This window comes from Panthera pardus, unplaced genomic scaffold, assembly GCF_024362965.1.
Source record: "Panthera pardus isolate Hobbes unplaced genomic scaffold, ASM2436296v1 HiC_scaffold_16, whole genome shotgun sequence".
In the NCBI taxonomy this organism is placed as follows: domain Eukaryota; kingdom Metazoa; phylum Chordata; class Mammalia; order Carnivora; family Felidae; genus Panthera; species Panthera pardus.
Genome location: NW_026526721.1, coordinates 139149334 through 139164791, shown reverse-complemented (window position 1 = coordinate 139164791; position 15458 = coordinate 139149334). Strand labels below are relative to the sequence as shown.

General features: G+C 43.8%; 1 protein-coding gene across 2 annotated transcripts in view; it reads right to left on the bottom strand.

Annotated features, from left to right (window-relative positions):
- Nucleotides 1-12303, bottom strand: part of UBE2E1 (ubiquitin conjugating enzyme E2 E1) — an 81498-nt gene extending 69195 nt beyond the window's left edge. Inside the window, exons 1-3 of one of the 2 annotated variants that reach the window (XM_053903854.1) lie at nucleotides 12124-12300; nucleotides 10800-10984; nucleotides 6647-6697 (exon numbers count right to left, since the gene is read on the bottom strand). In XM_053903854.1, the coding sequence (XP_053759829.1) occupies nucleotides 6647-6697; nucleotides 10800-10951 (203 nt within the window). In that variant the 5' untranslated portion in view covers nucleotides 10952-10984; nucleotides 12124-12300. Of the gene's footprint in view, nucleotides 1-6646; nucleotides 6698-10799; nucleotides 10985-12123 lie in introns of both variants that reach the window. The other variant, XM_053903855.1, reaches the window with a different exon arrangement.
- Nucleotides 12304-15458: the final 3155 nt, after the last annotated feature.

Below are 15458 nucleotides of genomic sequence, written 5' to 3'. Positions count from 1 at the left end.
ATGGCACCACAATTTCCCCCAATACCCAGAGAAGCTCTGACTCCTTTCAAGTCCCGCATCTCTAAAATCAGTGACGGAGTTCTCCAGATCCTACTGCTTTGAATCTCTTTCCTGTCCACTTCGATGCTGCTGCCTGCCTCCCTGCTAACCTGGTCTCCCTCCTGGACTACTGCAGCTCTCCCAAGGCTTTCGGTTCCCACCCAACTCCACTCAATCCTTGCTTTGTGTCTTTCCAGACACTCAGCTCTAGCTGGATTATACTTCCGGCTCAAGAGTTTAAAAGATTCTCCAGTAACTGTATAATGATATTCAAAGCCTCAGCCTGACACTGAGGAACATAAACTTTATCTCTTACTGCTTATTCTCCTACTCTTTCCTCTCTAGTCGTAGGTTTCACTAGTGCCCAACGGCGCCCTCTTGGCCTTTCCTCTGCTACAGATGCCTCTTACTCTTCTACCCCACTTCTCATTTCCTCCATGAAGCTTTTTCCCAGATCTCGAAGCGCTGCAGACACCACTTCTCACACCCAGGTCAAAGCAATCTCTCGCTGCTCTGAACCTTCATAACACATACTGTGCATTTACTACTTCCCAAATAATATTCATGTTTCCAAGTACTATCCAAAATCTGTACATGCATTTCTTACCACCCTTACTAGACAATGAACTCCTTGAAGGCAGCTTTCATGTGTAACAGGGACTCAAGGGAAGTGACAAGTATTTAATACTAGTATCTTTCACAAGAATCCCTAAAAACTGAAATGTGCCTTGTAAGCTATAAGCATTTTTAACACTCAAGATACATTTTAACACTGGTACAGGGGTTTTCCTAACTCTTTTGTGGTAAAATGTGTAAAATTTGCCATCTTAGGGGTGCCTGGCTGGCTCTGTTGGTTAAGCATCCAACGTCAGCCCAGGTAATGATCTCACAGTTTGTGAGTTTGAGTCCACACTGGGCTCTCTGCCATCAGCCCAGAACCTGCTTCAGACCCTCTATCTCCCTCTCTCTGCCGCTCTTCTGCTTGCTCTCTCTCCCTCTCAAAAATAAACATTTTAAAAAACTATGCCATTTTAACCATTTTTAAGGGTAAGACTCGAGGCCATTAATTATATTCACAATGTGGTACAATCATCACCACTATTTCCAAAATTTTCATCACCCCAAAAAGAAATTCTATGCCAATTAAGAAATAATTCCTCATTTTTCCCCTTCCCCCACACCAGCCCTGGAAACCTCTCATCTTCTGTCTCTATGAAGTTATCTATTCTAGGTATTTTATGTAACTGCAATCACAGTATTTGTCCTTTTGTGTCTGGCTTATTTTATTTAGTGTAACATTTTCAAGGTTCATTCATGCTGTAGCACATAGCAGAACTTCATTCTCTTTTATGGCTGAATAATATTCCATTGTAAATGCCCCATTCTGTTTATGTATTCATCTGTTGATGGATACTTGGGTTGTTTCCCCTCTGGGGCTATTATGAACAGCTATAAACACTGCCTGACAAGAATCTGCGTGACTCCCTGTTTTCAATCCCGTTTCAATCAGGTATATACCTAGGAGTGTAACTGCTGGGTCATATGATAATTCTGGTTAGCTTTCTGAGGAACAACAGCAGTACAGTTTTACAATCCAGACACAGGGTCTTTTGGTAAACACAACAGCCACAAAAGTTCCTACTCCCTTAGTAAGCAATTCACTTCTGGACAGACTTCCTTCCTTCCTACCTTCTCAAGGCCCCAGCTAATGATCTTAATTTCCAGGAACCTGGCCCTGGTTCAGAGGCTATTTTGATTGTCTTGACACTCCAGTCTCCTGGTTCTCACTATTTTTCAATACTGCCTTTATGCACTTAAAGGCAAGCACACTTAACTGGTAACTCTCCAAATGAAAACTTGTTCAGATGCTGGTCACATTTAGCTTTAATGCATTTAGTAACACCAGATGAATGAAAGATACGTAAAAAGAGTTTTTTCAGGTGAGATACAGGATTTTGTAAAGGATGACTTCTGCTGAAACCATTTCTTACACCCAAACAACCATCTAAAGCATGCTGAACTTGGACAAGATGTAGAGGCCTTGACTATTGCAAGGAAAAGATCTCTTCATTCCAAGGTTAGCAGCCTGGGATTTCTAAATTGACATCTCATTATTACCACCAAATCCAGATTTTGTAAAACCAGAGAAATACCACAATATTCAGTAAATTCTCTGAAACTATCCAGAAGGATACACACAAAGTGCAAGCTAGCTTGGAGTACGGAGCATCTCTGTGCAAAGGGGTAGCATCAGAACAGATCATGAGGAGAATTTTTCACGTTTTACTATACAACTTCTACATCTCAACTTTTCAAAAACATTCACTCTTATGTTGTTGTATAATGGCTTAAAACTGTACTTAAAATGCAAGCAATAAAAGGCAATGTTAGTAAAGAGAAAAATATGAGCTATTAAAAGGAGCTAAATGGGCAACTCTAACAATACATACAGAAAACTCTAATCTCATTTCAACTTTACAATACTAGGAGTTAGGCAAGTCAGATGGTCGGCCGTTTTAGTAAATGAGAAAAAAGGTTAAAAAAATGTTAACCTCTTCCAACAACTGCATTATATTTTTTACATGCTCTTCACTTTAGCTTTAAAATTATCTTTTAAAAGGTAAGGTTTAGCTGTAAAACTTCAAAATCAACTGTATCTGGGGGCCCCTAAGTGGCTCAGCCAGTTAAGCATCAGACTTTGGCTCAGGTCATGATCTCACCTTTCCAGAGTTCGAGCCCCTCGATGGGCCCCGCCCTGTACTGATAGCCCAGAGCCTGGAGCCTGCTTCAGGTTCTGTGTCTCCCTCTCTCTCTCTCTCTCTCTCTCTCTCTCAAAAATAAACATTAAAAAAAATTAAAAAATAAAATCAACTGTATCTGATTACATAGTTCTCTCAAAAATAAAAAGTATCTACTTAGTTGGGCTTACATATTTAAGAAACACAAAAATAATCATCAAAATGCAATAAAGTTATATAAAACAAAAACCTACTTTTTTATTCTTCACCATGCTTGAAATGCTTAATGACTTCTTGAAGACATTTTATCTTAACATACTGGCTCTAAAACAATCTGAATTTTTAAGTTTCAAGTCGCTGTATGAATAGTTTACTCAAAACACCAGTATTTTCTTAAAATAAAATCTGAAGTTTAAAGGACTTGGACAAAATTTCATTTATTTTATGTAACCATACTGTTTACAGACATTAATGTCTACAGATTATATAGCTGTAACTAGTCAATTCAGCAAAGCTTGAGCCCTAGGCTATGAACAGCAGGTGCAAAACTGAGTCTAGTGGCCCAGAGTTCACCAGCTATCTGAAAGGCATAATTTCATTTAAAACTCAAAAAAATAAAAGGCATAATTTTACAATCCAAAATAGGGCATGCTTTAAGAAATCATTACAGTACTTAAGACAGTATTTTTTCCTAAACAAACAGACAAACTGCAGGGAAAAAAAATCCAACCAAATGCACAATACATGAGTTCGGAGACCATTACTTCATCTGTATATATAAAAATAACCAAATAGTTCAGAAATACCAAAGAATTTGATTTATACAGCAACATAGAGAAATTTTAAAATATTCAGTTAAAATACTTCTCACCTGGACACTGAATATAATCTGCAGTGTTCTAAAAAAAAAAAAAACCTACTCGACACAATATACAACATTGAGGATTTAACTTTATGTGCTCACACATTACAACATATTTAGCAATTGCATTTCACACAAGTTTAAGTTCAGTAACTTTGAAGTTTGCCAAGTAAAGTGCTAAAAATTACTGGAATGCAAGCAGTGCACCTTCAAGGGAAGCAATTCTTCCACCGATCTCAATACACAGTTGATTATTGCAGAGATTACTTTCTGCCACTGCTATATTTTAATAAATATGGTTTAAATTTAAAACCACAGGCTGAATACTGACTGAAGAAAGGGAGTCCTATAAAGGATTAATATACAAGATACATCAATTGAGGAGCGCCTGGGTGGCTCGGTCAGTTAAGCATCTGGTTAAGATCTGATTCTTGATTTCGGCTCAGATCACGATCTCACAGTTTGTGAGTTCCAGCCCCGCATCAGGCTCTGCTGTCAGCACAAAGCCTGCTTCGGATCCTCCGCCCCTCTGTCTTCTCTGCCCCTCACTCACACATTAATTGAAAGTCAATTGTTTAACTCACTCAAAATATAATTTATAGTTGATGAAACCACAATTTCAGAAGAACCAAGCTATTGAGCTCTCATGCTGAGAGTAATTATTGGAAAAATTTATTAAAAATAAACACATGCATTCAAGGTCATTTAATTCACGTATTTTTAACTTCAAAAAGTATCCCCAAACTAAATTATCATTTTCCATCTCAAATAATGCACATTAAAATATTAAATACTTCAATCCCATAAGGTACCAACACAAAAACAAAACCAAATTTATTTCAAGTAGCTGAATATTGAGACTACTGTGTAACATTTAGTCACTAACTCTAGTAAGCCAAGACAAAGGAAAAACTGTAATTCATATAACAGAAGCAGCCACTCTAACAAAGTTTTTCAGGAAATAAAGCCACCTTTATTCTTAAAAGTCAACATAATATACATTCTCTCACAAATTAAAGTTGCCGGTGTTTTCTATGAAATTCAGCAATTTTTTTTTCATAAAACAGTCATCCAGTTTGGTGCTTCACCAGAGTACCCGCAACACTCACAGGTTTCACCCTAAAGGGGTAATTAGGGTGGTTTCTAAGGATAAAAGTTCTACATGTTCAGCAGCACAAATCACACAGAACTCAGCTAAAATGGTGTGAAACTAAAGTTATCTATCTTATGTTTTAAAAGTTATTAATCCCACGAAAACCCTCAAATTGCTTACAAAGCCATTGTTTGTTTGTTTTTTTTTTTAACAATTTTAATCTTTATTTTTGAGAGAGAGACAGACAGACCACTAGCAGGGAAGGAACAGAAAGAGAGGGACACACAGAATCCGAAGCAGTCTCCAGGCTCCAAGCTGTCAGCACAGAGCCCGACACGACTCTCGAACCCACGAACCGTGAGATCACGACCTGGGTCTCAGCTTAACTGACTAAGCCACCCAGGCGCCCCAGAAATCCATTATGTTTTGATAAATGTTATTAGTCTTGAAATCATGCTTTAAAAACCTTGTAATTTCATCAGCTAAAGTCGTCTGAACTCACAAGAAACACACACACTTGGAAGAGACATGATACCAAACAGGAGCAGTAACCACAACAGCACACACCTACCACGGGAAATGCCCAAGGATTCAACACAACCAACCAAAGGGAACTTTAGGCTTCAATCTGAACAATGAGTCCACTAAAATAAAAAGATGTCACAGCCCTAACCCTTACCCATTTCTCCACTTTCTCAACAGTGTGAAAAGATTCTTAAAAGCCATGAGAGAAAGTGTTAAGAATAATTAAGTAGTTCAGTTACAAACAGTTTAAGAGTCACGACTTTCTTTACTAACAGGACAAAATCTTACCAAATATCCCACACCTGACCAACATTAAGAACATACACAACCAAAATGCCAATATTAAAGTTTCCATTAACCATACATTAGAAAGTTCAGCATTAATAAGCAAAACATTCCATTTAGTTTTCAACTTGATATCTCCACATACTTCTTTTAAACTGTGTGTGGCCACTGAATATTTTCTTGTTGGTAACTTCTTCTACTTCTACCTTTAAGTTTAGAACACTACTGAAATGTCACATCCCATTCCAGTACTACTCCTGAGAACTGAGAATTAGATTGCTATACTTAATTTTTTAAACTATGGGAGTAATAGAATTGAATTAATCCTTAAATACATGACTCTACTACAACATATAATAAGTCCTTCCTCAAGTCACTGTTGATTTAATAAAATTCAAGTCTTCCACCTTGCCTCAACAGTATCACAATGGCTATTCTAAATAAAATGAAGTGACTAACAGGGCTCTGAAAAGCTGGTATCAAATTGTCTTGAAACTGAAACACACATATGTATACAGTCTGAAGCAATTTTGAGAAAAAACACCCCTACCAAAGAGTTAAATCTATCAAATTTTTAAAAAAACCTTTTTAATCAAAGCCGCAAATTATTACCTGGTCTGCCAAAGTCCAACACAAAATTTGTATATACAATGAAATAAGTTTGGGGATCCACTGTGAGATTTAACTCTATGCTATATTAGCTTAATAGAGAGCTTGAATAACAGATTGCGACAACAAAGCAATTTTCTAAAACAAAATGTACCTGAGTATCTAAAAAGGTTTTACATCATCCTTAATGACATATCCAAAATCCACCATCAGGCAAATGTGCATCTTTAAATTCATTTTACAGTTCTGTTTTATATATGTAAAAGCGTTCACGCCAGATAAATCCATTACTTCTCTTCAGCATAGCCCTGAAACTGTCAGAGACTTATCAAAACATTACTCTCAGGTTAATCAATTTCAGCGGTTACTTGATGGTAGCACCAAAATAAGCATTCACCAAAAAATAAAAGCAGAAATTTTTAATAACAAAAAGAAAACTCCCAAGATAAAGATTAGAAGAATTTTAAAAAGAAAAAAATGTGAAAGGAAGCTCACCTGCAGTTAGGTGGAGGGTCTAAAGTGATGTCTGCCAGTTCCTTCTGAATCCTGGAGTCAGGGAAGTGAGAGAGAAACACAAGAAACATGAAGGCGTTGGTAGCCTCCCACTGGTAATGCACAGGTCTGGCAGATAACTGGGTTGTGTTCTAACTGCCTGCCATGATAACTGGGTTCTACCGAGGGAGGAGGAAAGTACACATCAAAAGCTTCAGGTCCGTAGTTTAGAAAAAACTTTTTTCCCACCGCAGTGAGCTGGCGGTCCGGGGTCTCTTGTGATCATCTAAAATGTTTCGGTTCCAGTCCTGCCTCGCACACTAAAGCAGTTATTTTTCTCGGGGTTTTCCATTTAGGAAATAATTGTAAAGCTTCTCACTCGCCGACTCGTTTTCTAAGTTGCATTAGAATGTGCCGGGACACATTCACTTCTGCGCTGCACGTCTTCTCCCCTGGACCGACAAACGCAAGCCGCCGCGCGGGTGGGAAGGGCTCGCCCCCGCCCGCCCGTCTCCCCCCGCCCCCCCCCCCCCCCCCCCCGGTCTCTACCCGGGTCACCCAGGCACCTCGAGCGCCCTCCGGCCCGCCCTGGCAGGGCGCCCCCGCCAGGCCGCCCCGCGTTCTCAGTGACGAAGCCAACATGGCCGCTCCCCGCGAGGCCCCTCGGGCCCTGACTGACCTGCCCCGCGTCGCGGGGTGCCGGCGCGGCGCAGGCCGTGCGCCACAAGGCCGCCCTCTCCGCTGGGCCGCCCCGGGCCGCCGCCCCCCGGGCTTCCCGCCCCTAGTCCCCGCGCGCCCGACGACTCGGGCGGCGCACCCCAGCCCAGCGGGTGAAGTTGCGGGCCAGGGGTGGGGAGAGCCCGCGCCGGGGCTCTCCGCGACTCCCTGGCTCGCCTCCACCGCGTCCCGGGATCTCCAGCCCCGACGCCGCGCGCGCACGCAGCCTAGGGCGCTAACACCCCCGCCGACCCCTCCAGCTAGGCCAGACACCAGCAGCCGGCCCGCACAGGTGCACCCGGCCTCTGTCCCGCACACCGCTCGGACTCTCGGCTCCCCCTTTCCGGACCTGCTTTTTCCCGGACATCCTCTAATTTTCCTTAGGTCTGTCCCCCTTCCTTCTCTTCCTTCTCCATCCCACCACGGACACGGAACCCGGGACCCCTCCGCCCCCCCCCCCCTTCTATCTCCTCACCAACCCACGACTTCACAAAGAGCCCCATCCCCCACTCCTAGGCCGACGCCACCAGGCAGTTCACACCAAGCCCTGGCCTTTGTCTTCTGCTTACCTAGGTGCTTAGAGCATCAATTAATACGACAAAGTTTGAGGCCTTTAAGTGTCTTCCATCTACTAAATGGTGCCTTCTATTTTTATAACCTTTCTTGCTCCTATCACGTAAAACCCTAAAGGGCTATGTTACAACTTAGGAATCACACGGAGGCAGCACAGTAATAAAAAACTAAACACACATTCTAAAGGCGATCAGAAATCACAATGAATAACTTTTCTCTTTCCAAAGGTTTTCTGAGCTGGCTAGATGCAATGGAGAATAGGTTTTAGAAGGTAGTGTTTTTTCCAAGTGTAAGTAAAGAGAAATTAAGGGTGGTGATTGGGGAAGTTCTTTAAACCTTCCTATTGGAGGACATTTCCTGTCCCCTACAAATCTGGTCAGTTTTAGGAAGCTGTTTGCTGTCTTTAGGGACATCTACTTATCTGCGTCCTGCTAAATTCTTTTGCTACCAGTAAGCATTTCAGTTCTGAGACCTTCCCAAACACCCCTACTGTTTGACTCGTTGTATGTTAGACTAAAACTTTGAAATTCCAGTTTCCTGATTCTTTATCTGCGTCTATTGAAATGACTGTATGTTAAGACCTAGGTATATAGGCAAAAATAACCACCACCTGAGCACAACTTGTATAAAAATACCTACTGACCTCACTTCTCCTTGTCAATACCAACTCTACCATAAAATATTTACTGAATAGTTACTTCTTTAATACCTAAAAAGCATAATACCAACAGCTTTACCAATTCACCCCCGCAACAAACATTTGCACCATTTCCAGAATTACTGGCACAAGATTTGTGAAGTAACTCATATATGTTCCACAGAATAATTCTTGTCCAGACCACTCTCAGTGGGGGCATTTCCTCTACCTGTGGACTAGAAACGAAACCACTTTCCATCAAATATGTAGTTAAGTAACTTTACGTCTGCCAATTCAGGCTTCTTTTTTATTCCATCTCCTGCTATAGTGCCCCTTCCAAGTCCACGGGCAACACTCACCTTCCAAGTCAATGTATTTCACAGAGCAGCTTCTACAGGGTCCTACTAACATTAATTTCCCCCTTATTTTTTCCTGGATACACTGTTCCTCTCCATTTTTTGCCTCTACTATTAATCTTAGCTCTGCTTTAACACTCCTTCAGCAAGATGTCCAGGGAGCTAAAATTGATGTTAACTTTACAGGTAAAATAACCCTTTGTAGCTTTTCACCTTTTTTTTTTTTTAACACCTACTATCTCTTTCCCAGGCAATTCCAAAAAACTTAACTTACTTAGAATAAATGGACAAGTTGTGTCTAATGAAAAATACACCTCAGTAATCTGCTGACACAAAGGAGGCTATTTTTTACTGACACCTGTGCTTTTACCCCCAAATATATTCATGTGTGCCAGGGATATCCTGGTGCACAAAAAATACTAATGACCTAAAGCAAATATCCTGCCTTAGGTCAGGTCAAAAGCTGCTCCAGCATGGATCAGGGAGCACAGCTACTGCAGATGGGGGTGGAAAGGGGTAGGAAGTTGGGGAGATTAAGGAAAGCCCCATCTAAAGTGGGCAGGGTAGATGACAGGTTCTGGGAGAACCAGCACGGGCTCATCAATGAGGGCCAGTTAGAACTCCTGGGAAGCTGACCTGCACTCAAACCACCACTCTGAAAATAAGAACAATCCTGCTAAGGCAATTTTGCCATTTAACCCTAGACCTCTACACTATTTAAGCTAAAATCACTCTTTCACCCTCCCCCCCATGATTAGGTCACCAAAGCACTTCACCAACTTTTCAGATTTCTGGGAGAAAGCACAAACTTTCAAACTCTGAGTTCCACAGGCTCACTACTCAGTGGAGAGATCTAAAGACTCATATTCCATTTTATTTTACATTCCTTTAAGAAAGATACCCCTATTTAACCCACCATTTGTATTCCTTACTATCTTTCTGGTTTGCCACTTCAAAGTTTAATGACTGTCCACCTGAGAGCAGCAGGATTTATGAAAGGGCACACGGGTTCCCAGGAATATGCTATAGATTATTTTAAGGGTCATGGGGATCAGAGAATATTATTGAAGGATGCTCGAGGTAAAAAAGTAGCTTCTTCTAGAGACATAAGAGGAAAAGAGTAAAGAAGAGTCACTGGTTGACTTCAGCTTGGAAAAAGAACCAAAGATTTTTACAGCATAAGAGAGGAAATAGCATGGAAAAAAATGAGTCTCCCTAAAATCTGGCAAATTGGAAGTTTTAGAAGAGAAAAAAAAAATCCCCCAAATAACCTAAAATACCCATTTTACATCGTTTATTACCTCAACTCTCCCAATCAGAAGAACCTCTTTAAATTCCATCTGAAAACATCTGTCTCCACCTATTAAATTTTTTACTCCATTAATAGGAATTATTTATTCCTTATGCAGTTTGTGAAGAAAGCTCTACTCAAAAAAAGATCATACGTGCAACAGGTGAGGAGACAAGATGGTAATAGAATTCATTTTGATAGAATCGTCCGGGCAAGTATTAGTAATTAAGTAGGATGACAGCCTTGACAAGGGTCACAAGCTAGTGATTAACAGGACAAGTAATCTGAAATCAGATTTGGGGGTCACTAATAAAAGTAACAAGGATTCTTACAAACTTCAGCCAGAAATGGGAGAGGCAAGCCACAACAGCTGCACGTGGACAACGATTAAAAGAAAAAAAAAAAAAAAACCAGAAGCAATAGAGTAAAATAATTAAAACTTCCAAGACCCTTTTTTCATTTTTAAGAACACACAAACCATGAGGAGCATTCAAGCGACCCCTCATTGGGAGACAGACCAATTGCAGCAAGAGGCAGTTCGGAAAATAGGAAGCCTAGGGGGATGGGGGTGGAGTACGGTACCTCTTGGCGCTGGTAGAGAGGAGTTTGGAGTTTTTGCTCATGCTGACTTTACTCTCCTTCTTCTTGGGGGTGTTTGTTTCTTTCTCGGTTTGCTGGTTAGAGGACGAAGATGAGGAGGAGCTGGTGCTGGCCCTCGAATCGTCATCCGACATAGCGAACCCCCCACCCCACCCCGCAAACAGCCCCTGCAAGGGGAGGGAAACAAAACAGAAACACACAAACCATGCAGTCAGTATAAATAAGGAAATCGGGTGCTGTCAGGAGGGCTTCGGCCAGGGGTGCACCCGGCTGCCCACCGCCCTCCACTCGTTTCTCAAAGTCTACAGGCCCATTAAGGCTTTTGCAAATCGGACGCGGCTTGTTTATTTTTGGCCCCAAGTGGGGGACGCGGTGGGAAAACGGTCCCGAGCAAGGCGAGCGGCCCCTCCCGCGCCCCCCGGGGCTCCCCTCGGGGCTGGGAGGGGAGATGCCGAGCAGCCGGAGGAGGGCAGGGCGGGGGCGCGGAGAGCCTCGGCGGGGCAAGGAGGGAACGTCCCGGCGGTGTGCCGGCCTCGGGGCTGTTTCTGTCGGCTTTTCGGGGGTCGCGGAGGGCGGGTGGCCAAAGCGAGACAGCGGGGGCCAGGAGTGGAGTTCGGCGAGATCGGGAAGAGAGGAGGGGCGGAGAAGAGTAAGAGAGGAAGCCGAAACGGGGGGACGGAGGCGGGGAGCGGGTGCCCGGTGGGGGAAGGGAGAGGCCGGCGGGGGGGCAGGGACGACGAGGCCCGAGGCCCCCCGGCGCCGCGCCCCGACGCCTCTCCCCGAAGGCCGGTGTCTCGGCCGCCCGGCTCGGGCTGAGGGGCTGGGGCGGGGGTCCCGAGCACACGCCCGACTGCCACCCCTGGTGGGGGTGGGGCGAGGGTGCGGGGGGGGGGGGGGGGCTCGGCCTCCACAGCGGAGGAATAACAATGAGCCCTTCCGCCCCGGAGGGGTTAATCCCCGCGGGCCCCCGCCCCTGGGGAAAACGGGGCTCCCCCGCCTCCCCCTCCCCCGCTCCCGGCCCCCTCAGCGGCCAGTGGGGGGCTCCCAGGGCAGCGCTGACAGTTCGAGCCACAATGCCCCCCCCACCCCCGACGCGGGCGGCCTCCGCACCCCACGCGGCCCGGGGTCCCTACCCATCCCCCGCGGGCGGGCCCCGGACCCCTGGGGCTCCTCGGCCCCTCTCCGCCCCCCCTCAGCCCCGTGCCCGGCGGTCCGGGCGGAGCGGGTCCGGGGAGGCGGCGAGGGGTGTCCCCGAGGCCCGGCGACGCGGCCGGGGGGCGGCGGGAGGCGGGGGGGATCCCCGTACCTCTCTTTGTGTCTGGCTCCTCCGTGCCGCCGCGGCGGCTGCTGCTGCGGCTGCGGCTGGGCCTGGCCACTCGTGTCTCTCTCTCGCTGGGAGAGAAGCGGAAGTGCAGCAACAGCAACTATTAAACAGGCAATGGCTTCCCCCAGCCACACACGCTCGCACACACTCCTCCTCCTCCTCCTTCTCCTCCTCCTCCTCCTCGCCCTTACCCCTCCCCCACCCGGCCCGGTCCCACCCACCCGCGCTCCCCTCCCCCTGCACACCTCCGGGGGGGCGCGAGGAGGACACAGGGGACCCCGGGAAACCCTGCCCCTCCCCACCCACTCCCCCACACCGCCGCCGCCTCGGGACGCCAAGGAAGGGGGCGAGAGGTGGGAATTTTCTCTCAAGTGGCTTGGGGACCTGGATCCTGGGCTGGAGAGGGGAAGCCGTTCCGAGATGGGGGGCGCTGGGAACTGTATGGAATAGGGTGGCCACGAGAGGAAGTTCTTTCCAATAAGGGCTTTGGGAAAGGGGGGGGGGTGACAAATTGGTGGGGAAAGTAGTAATTTGGTGGGAAGGACTTTGGACTAGAGAATGCAGTGGAAACGCCCCCTAAAAAGTGATCGGTTTAAGGGGGAAAAAGAAATCCCACAACAGGGTTTTCCTTTGAGCTGACACTGGCTTCTCCCTCTGGCAATTTACCTGCTAAGAGCACAGGTCGGTTTAGGCACGCCTGTGAAAAAAATCTCAAAAGTAGGAGTTTTCTGCTCAGGCACGTGCAATTTTACAATTTTATATTCTTCTGGTCACTTTTTATAAAAAGTGGTGGTGTTTTATAAAAGTGATAGAAAGGATTCATGACAGGTAAAACCAACGTGTAACAGGCTTACAAATGTGAGAAATCACTGGGAATAAACCCTTTACTACTGAATTAAACTGGATTTAGAATTTTTGGTGTCAGCTTACTTCAAATAGAAAGTTTCATTTTTTGGAAATTTTAAATCAAAAGTTTTGGAACTCCAGTACCTGCTTCAACAATACAAATGCTATTCAGCTAATCTTTGTATCTTTAGAATAAGCAATCAGTAATTCTTAACTATTCCTGCTTAGTATTTTTACCAAGATTAATTTTTTTAAGATTAAGCCACCCCTCCAAAAAAAAAAAAAAAAAAAAGATTAACCCCTCAAATTATGATTCGTTTCTCACTGTCATTTCAGTTGAAGGAAACTGAAGATGTATATGCAATGCCACACATATAAGGTCTGGTACATTAAGGAGACCACCATGTCAGATTTCCAGGAGCCATTCTAAATGATCTCATTCAAATTGCCGTCCTTTATCATGGCAACAGTGACTTCAGTTACCACAGGGAAACACAACAAGGTGATAAAGCTTACGGCATATCCACTAACCTGGAAAACAAGCCTTCTTACCACCCACCTAAAGCCTTTCTAGTCCTCAACTTTAAAACTCCAACTTTATCATGGTTCATAAAGTAATATGTGCATGCTTCTTAACCCTTACCAGGAAACCTGAATCTACCAGGAATTGTCATAGAATCAAGAAGTCCAAAATGTGGGAAAAATTTGTAAGTCATCATTTCAGCCTCCAGCCTCCTACCTTCAGACAGAGCTATCCCTCAGTCACTCAAATACATAGAAATTTTGAAAGATCCCCACACATGTGTTTGGTTTAAGGAGTCCTGGTAGAATATATATAGTTTTTGAAATGACATTCCCTGTTCTATGTTATTTGAAAACAGCAACCAAAAAAATCTTTCTAAAACCAGGTTGTATATATTTTGTGTTTCTGATGAAAAATACATAAATTCAGAGGAAAACAATAAGCAAATGTGAAATTTTCATCCCAACCGAGTTGGGATGAAGGAAATAATCTAAAAACAGTTATTAAAATTGAGACTTCCTCTAACAAAAATTTGAGTTTCTGATACTTTAAAATCCATGTACACACTATGAGTACAACCAGTAAAAAATATATATGTGTATAAAAAAGAGAGGGGCGCCTGGGTGGCTCAGTCAGTTGAGCGTCCGGCTTTGGCTCAGGTCATGATCTCAGGGTTTGTGAGTTCGAGCCCCTCATCGGGCTCTGTGCTGACAGCTCAGAGCCTGGAGCCTATTTCCGATTCTGTGTCTCCCTCTCTCTCTTGCTCCTTCCCTGCTTGTGCTGTGTCTCTTTCTCAAAAGTAAACATTAAAAAAAATTTTTTTAAAGAAGAGAACTGGCAGAGAAGACAGGAAAATAAAATGTTTGATTCATTGATATGGCTAGGACAGTGGGAGAATTTTTTCTTTATTTTTTGTTTGCATATATCATATACTTGGATACTAAATATAATAATATTTAAAGAAAAAAACCAAAAAACCTGAAAACGATAGTTGGTGTTTCACTGTTGATGCTTGGGTTGGACCCTGGGGAAACAAATCATGTAATTGAAGGGCTCCTTCTCTATAAATGTTTTCCCAACCACCAGTCTAGAGGGATACTAGCCCTCTTTTGTGTTACTAGTCCTTATCTCTAACCCTGGCTAGTGCTTTATGGTTTGAGAATGACCTACTGAGGGGGAATTAAAAACCCCAAAATGTTTAGAAAAGAATTCACTGCTCTCAAAGACTAATCATTACATCAGCTCATTTGAAATATACAGTTGTCTGAATCATAAAAAAACTAAAAGTTCATTTGCAACCTTCCAGTTTTACATATTAACTACAAGGCCTAAAGAGTTAAATTGACCTCTGTGAGCCTCAGTTACATCATCTATAAAGAGAAAGACTACCTGTGCTGTACCCACTGGCAGAGTTGTTAGAAAAAACAATGTGTATTTAAAATAAGGATGGTTTGTTAGCTGTTACGCAAAGTAAATTATTAATAATCCCACCCTGATACTAATTCTCAGGAATTAGTTAGGACATTGAGTCTTTAGGACTTAGAATTGATGACAAATATAAAAAACCTCCTAAGAGAAAGAAAGAGTCAAGGAATAATAGAATTTTGTTTACTAGAAGGGGCCTAAGATATAATCAAGTTCAAATTCCTCATGTTCTAGGTGAAGAAATTAAGACAAAGCCTGTAGGTCTTGTTCAAGGTCATGCAGCAAGTCGGTGGCAAAATTGTGGTTTATGGCTCATGCTGACTGCAGATGATTTTGTCAGTTTTGTCAATTTGGGGGCAGGGGGGGGAGGGGCGGCGGTAGAGGGGGAAGCCTCAGTTAAAAAATGTGTATTGGGGCACCTGGGTGGCTCAGTTGGTTAAGCATCCAACTTCGTCTCAGGTCATGACCTCACCGGTTCGGGAGTTCAAGCCTCCTGTTGGGCTCTGTGCTGAAAGCTCAGAGC